Raw genomic sequence first — 6659 nt, forward strand, 5'->3', positions numbered from 1 at the left:
TAACATAGTGACATCCAGAGCAAAGATAACAACTGTGCTAGCTTCAGCCACAATATATACAATCATCAAAATTTCTATACAATAGGTCTACCCACCCAAAAATCAAAAGAGTAAACCTAGCAGTCTGAACTAGATACACCCACCCATAAAAAGTATGTACGCCTAGTCGAAGGAGCCATCTGCTACGATGAAGAGTCGTCACTATTCGCTGTCCCTCCAGGGCCACTCTCCTCTGTAGAGTCTGCCTCAGATGCTGACATGATATCCTCTGGAGAATCAACATCAGGGAGTGGGTCTTCATCATCCTCAGGTAAGTCAAGGGCGTCCATAGCAGGTTCAGGAGGTAACTCCTCTGGGTCCTCTTCATGATCCTCTTCAGAGGATGACACCTCTATCACTTGAACCGGCTCAACTTGTTGATATGGAGTAGGTGTAGGTAGTATCCACTCCATAGGCTGCTGAAGTGTGCATGCGGGTTCCTCCGGATGTACTAATGAAGTAGCAGTGAGTCGAATTGTGCCACGGAATCGGCACCTCTCATTGCCTTCGAGGGTCTCCCAAACACCCTCTAGGCACTCCATCACAACACGATCATGGATCAACTGCGCTGCCATCGTGATCTACAAGAGATGAAAGAAAGAGGGTAGACTCTTTCACAAGAAATCTAACTACACAGTTACCAATACAATGCGTACCATAACGGCTACGCATAGTCATAATGTCTTTTTCAAGGGATTTCCTTCTGAAATTTTTGAAGAAGGAGAGAGAAGGTTTGGCTTTTTGTACAAAAAGGTTTCTTTTTCTTTTAAAAGCAATGCCACATGTCTCATTTTAAGTGGAGCAAAAAGGGCCCACCTTTTTCCCTTGATTTGACTTCATACTCAGCCACAAAGGAGAAAAAAAGTTGACCTTTTGGATTCTGAAATCTTGCCTCGGTTTGTGTGTCGCCTCTCTGGTTCCAGTTCCTCGCGTTTCTCTGCACCCGTCGGGGCCCATTTTCGAAAGTAGGCAATATATATATCAAAACGCTAAGAATGAGACCCTGAACGTTGTTCAGAGGTTGGTTTTGTTAAATTTTAAGTTGCACGCAAAACGATAACTTTTAGACTAATTAATTGATAATTAATCTATAACTGTCCAGTTATGGATTACTCTTCGTCAATTAGTCTAACCCGCGTATCTTTCCCCCAATGTACATACTTCTACCAAGAATATATATATATACATTGAATAATACACACACACACACACACACACACACACACACACACACACACACATATATATATATATATATATAACTATTTAAAATGTAACACTTACAAAATTCCGGGTAGAAATTCTAGGATGTCACAAGACCTCTTGTATACAAATTTTGATGATTGTATATATTGTGGCTGAAGCCACCACAGTTGTTACCTTTGCTCAGGATGTCATTGTGCTATTTTGCAAACTCCCATATTTTGGAAAGTTTTAGATGATGAAAACATTTATGTTTTATCTTGTTATTTGAAAAAGAAATGTTAACGAACTTTATTTGAAAAGAGTTTACCGACCGCACCTTATTATTTCTCACGTGACGACCTAAAATGATGGCTGGTATATTTTTGAAAGAGAAAAATAGTTTGGAGGTTATGAGTGATCAGCAAGAAATGAATCCGAATAGAGTTGTGAACTGGCCATTCAGGACTCTATAGTGATAATTTTCCTTCTGAATTTAATTAGCGGGAAATGAATAACAGTCCGAAAAAAAAGGAGAGAAAAGAAAAAAAAATTCCCATGGTTTCTGCGATTTGATTTATTACTATTAAACCAGTCATTATTTAGGGACGCCACAATTGGTGGTATCAGAGCAAAAGTTGGATTCTAGTGAACCTGTCCATGGTCTTACTGTGTGAATGATGTGTACCTCTGAAACTTGGAAGTAGGTTTCGGGGAGTGACGTTAAGTCACAAATTATGTGTAATTCTACCTTCTTGTCTTAAGCAGGAATGTGCAATTGATTTAGAAAAATTGTTGTGTGTATATATATATAGAGAGAGATATTGTTGTAACTGTCATAGCCTATATGGTACACTCTCTCAGTAGAATTTCTTGGATACTAATAGCTTCCCTATAGGTTTGGTATGGCAGGACGTGGTAGGGATCAGAACCGTGATGTCCTCGATTGCATCACAGTTGTGCTGGAAACTCTAGTGCAGGAACGCGATGTGGAGCCGGCAGAGTATCGGGGACTCATGGCTTTCCGTAAGAACCACCCGCCGAAGTTCAGTGGGGACTATGATCCAGAAGGTGCTAGGTTATGGTTAGCTAAGACTGAGAAGATTTTCGAGGTGATGGGTTGCCTCGAGGAGCATAAGGTCCCTTATGCGACGTTCATGCTCCAAGGAGAAGCTGAGAACTGGTGGAAGTTCGTGAAACCTACATTAGCAGCACCTGGAGGCTTGATTCCTTGGAATGCCTTCAAGGAAAAATTCCTAGACAACTATTTTCCACGAGATCTTAGAAAGCGAAAGGCGAGGGAATTTTTGGAATTGAAGCAGGGAAACATGTCCGTTGGAGAATACACGGCCAAATTTAATGAACTTCTACAGTACTGGCCTCAATACGAAGATGCTCGGAACGAAGAAGACTTATGTGCTCAGTTTGAGAATGGGCTTCGACTGGAGATTCAACAGGCAGTTAGCTACATGCAGATCAAAAATTTGAATCAACTGGTGACGAAGTGCCGAATATTTGAGGCAAGATGAAAGAGAGGCAAGCCAGAGGCTTTGGAGGACCACAAAGAAGCCACCCTTTTAGAGGACACAGTAATAAGAGGATGAAGCCATATTCCAGCAACAAGGGGAAACAACCTATGGCTACGTCCAACATGAGCCTGTCAAAGGGGACTGGGGTACAGTGCTTTCAGTGTGGAGGATCGCATCTTAGGAGAAATTGCCCACAACTCCAGCAGAAACAGGAAAATCATTGCTATATTTGTGGCAAGGTAGGCCATTATGCTCGGGAGTGTAGAATGACTAGGAGACCGACGGTAACTGCCAATTCTAACACAGTCAATCGTGGATCTACTAATCCCACAAGGAGCGGTAATGTTGGTGACAACAATAACACTAGTGGTGGAAGACCAAAGGTACCCTCCCTGGTATTTGCTATGAGTGGATCAGAAGCTGCTGCCTCCGACGATTTGATACAGGGTAAGTGTTTGATTGCTGATAAACTGCTAGATGTACTCTATGATTCGGGTGCCACGCATTCGTTCATATCTCATGCATGTGTGGAGAGGTTGGGGTTATGTACGACGGAGTTACCATATGATATCGTGGTGTCTACTCCGACTAATGAGCCTATAAACACCTCTCGGGTGTGTTTGAGGTGTCCTATAACTGTTGAGGGTCGATCTTTTATGGCGGATTTGATTTGCCTACCTTTAGCTCATCTAGATGTTATCTTGGGGATGGACTGGTTATCTACTGACCATATCTTTCTAAACTAAAAAGAAAAGATGCTAGTATTTGGTGGAAATGTAATTCCAAACGAACCATTGAAGGAGAATGCTGCCAACGATGTAGTGGGGGATGTTCGAACCTACATGGTGTTGTGCTCCATGAATGTGGAGGATGTCTCTGAAGTTAACAGTATACCGGTGGTGTCAGAATTCCCAGAGGTCTTTCTTGATGACATTTGTGAATTACCACCTGAGAGAGAAGTGGAATTCATTATTGACTTGGTGCCTGGTGCCTGCAGCAAATTCTGCCAATTATGCAGAAAAAAATGGTTGTGCAGTTCTAGTTTTTGCTGTCACGGGAAAGGTAGTATATCTCGTGTTCTAGACATTCTCTAGCAGATCCCAACGGTCAAAATTTATATTTCTGTATTAGGAACCCTTTGTTAAATTTTCAAGGTAATCCAATGGTTAACGAATCGAAACAAAGAGGATTTTTCTGAGGTATGAGGGTAGGAAAAAACTCTGTGGAGTTTGAATGAATCTTGTGCAAAGATTTTTGCCTCCACTCTGTTTTTCATTGTTTAAGGTAGATTCATGACAAATGGGATTGAATTGTTTGGATATTGTGAAAGCTTGGAGGGGTTGATGGGGACCCAATGCTGAAAGGAACGAGGAGAAGGCTACATACGTGCACGTGAGCTAAATTTAAAGGTGGGCAACTGGGGATGGTGTGCTTATGCCTGGCTTGTGGAAATGGGATAGCTGATTTGTGCCATCGCTCGATCGCCACCTAGTACCACATATGAAGGGTGCCCCATAATCCAATAAGCTTGGTGTGAGAAAGCATGGAAGAGTCAGTCTTCCTACTTTATTTGTTGACCACAGAGTGGTACCTAGAGATATGTCGCGGGGGTTAGGAGACCTTGGGGACGTCAGGTGGGGTGCTATTGCCCAAAACCAAGCTTGGCCAATCCCGACCCAACCTGTGGCGTCCCTAAATAATGACTGGTTTAATAGTAATAGATTAAATAGCAGAAACCATAGGAATTTTTTTCTTTTTTTCTTTTTTTTGCACTGTTATTCATTTCACGGTAATTAAATTCAGAAGGAAAATTATCACTATAGAGTCTTGAATGGCCAGTTCACAACTCTATTCGGATTCATTTCTTTATGATCACTCATAACCTCTAAACTATTTTGCTCATTCAAACATATACCAGCCATCATTTTAGGTCGTCATGTGAGAAATAATAAGATGCGGTCGGTAAACTCTTTTCAAATAAAGTTTGTTAACATTTCCTTTTCAAATAACAAGATAAAACATAATTATATTTATCATCTAAAACTGTCCAAAATATGGGAGTTTGCAAAATAACATAATGACATCCAGAGCAAAGGTAACAACTGTGGTGGTTTCAGCCATAATATATACAATCATCAAAATTTTTATACAATAGGTCTACCCACCCAAAAATCAAAAGAGTAAACCTAGCAGCCTGAACTAGATACACCCACCCACAAAAAGTATGTATGCCTAGTCTGTCATACCCTAATTTCATTCGGGGACCATTCGTTGTTGGTTTAACCACTTCGAGGTACTTGGCGCCCATCGTTAGGCAATTCGTGAAGTTCTGTGACTTGTCGGAAATTAAAAGGAAGTGTTAGTGCGTAATCCACAAAGTTCCGTAACATTTCGGAAGGCAAAGAAGGGATGATTACGTAATCCATAAGGTTTCGTAACATTACGGAAAGAAAACAAGCATCGTTACGAAATTCTTAAAGTTTCGTAATGTTACGGAAAAAGAATCACCAAAAAAGGCAGGGGGTGTACTTAGTAAAAATAGGGGTGCAAATAGTAACCAGGCCCACATGGGCCTTCCAGAAAATTCCTTGAGAAGGCGGTTGCTTCTGGAGAAAGCAACCTAGCTCACCTGGGCGAGCTGGGTGGCAAGCATCTCCCCCATTTTCCTATAAATAGGGGGAGAAGTGAAGTGGAAAATGGTTCAGCCCTCTTGGTAATTCGAGAATCACTTGAAATTAGTGAAAAAAATTGGTTCCGTGAAGAAAATCCAAGCCGAGGCGCTTCCGTTACGTTTTCGTGGGTGATTTCGCGAAGATTTTCAACCGTCCTTCAACGTTCTTCGTTCATTCTTCGGCTTCAACTGGTAAGTTCCCGAAATCGAACTTTTCAATTCATTCTATGTACCCTTAGTGGTCCTCATTTGTTTTCACGTGCTTTTATTTTCATTTCATTTACTTTCCGTACCCCCTTTTGACGTGCTTTAGTCATTTGCTTAAGTCATTTTCTCGCCTAGTCAAAAAATAAAATAAATTTCCACCGATCATTTGAATTGTAATATCCGTTAATTTCTGTTAAAATGAAATCCGACTGTTTGGTCGTGCCGTAATTACGTTGGAAACCGAAAAGAGGTAAAATAATAATATAATAATCAAAAATATCTTTTAGTAAAATAAACAAAAAAAAAAGCAATTGGACGTTTCTCTTTGGGATTTCTTTTTCTTGATTGAATCGACTAATAACCAAAGTGAAACTAAGGCTAAAATCAATTCATGAACCAAACCTTTTGTCATCGCCTAAAAATGCCGTTTTCAAAAGTCCAACGCCTTGAAATGGTCTTTTCCGCTTTTATTGTTTAAGTGTAGATTTCTAAAGGCCTAAAATCAACATGTGACTTTACTACCTCTTTCAAAAAATAAAGAGATCATTAATGGTCCAATGCCTTAATGTCTTCTCCCTTTTCAAAAGAATTGGAAGTTTGTTTAATGGTCCAACGCCTTAAATGACCTTCCATTCAATAAAAACATATTTTTCAAAAAAGGATAAAAACAACTTAACCAAACACTTTGTGCACAAAGAACTACGTAGGTCTGATTTCCTTATTGCAATTAAGGAATACGTAGGAGCAAGGGAAATACCCTCGTCGACCGCAAAAAGATAAAAAATATGAAAAGGAATAAAAACGTAAAAGGGAACATAAAATTGAAGTCATGTTTGCACATTTAAAAGGCTGTCGTCTTTTGTGACGGACGCGTGGGGTGCTAATACCTTCCCCGTGCGTAAATACAACTCCCGAACCTTTCACTTAAAGTTCGTAGATCACCTCTTTTCCGGTTTTTCCGACGTTTTCCTCAAATAAATGTTGGTGGCGACTCCGCGCATATTCCTTTCTTGGAACACGCTCCCATGAGT

At 40.5% G+C, this 6659-nt stretch overlaps 1 protein-coding gene across 1 annotated transcript; it reads left to right on the forward strand.

Moving 5' to 3' along the window:
* Window positions 1–2126: 2126 nt before the first annotated feature.
* On the forward strand, window positions 2127–2750 carry LOC114373114. Its single transcript, XM_028330654.1, has one exon. It carries the CDS (start codon window positions 2127–2129, stop codon window positions 2748–2750), a length of 624 nt encoding a protein of 207 aa, XP_028186455.1.
* The last annotated feature ends 3909 nt before the right edge of the window (window positions 2751–6659 follow it).

This window comes from Glycine soja, chromosome 11, assembly GCF_004193775.1.
Source record: "Glycine soja cultivar W05 chromosome 11, ASM419377v2, whole genome shotgun sequence".
Lineage (NCBI taxonomy): Eukaryota > Viridiplantae > Streptophyta > Magnoliopsida > Fabales > Fabaceae > Glycine > Glycine soja.

Bases quoted from the DNA above. Each gene is read 5' to 3' on its own strand.
- LOC114373114 (XM_028330654.1), top strand. From the start codon at position 2,127: ATGGCAGGACGTGGTAGGGATCAGAACCGTGATGTCCTCGATTGCATC.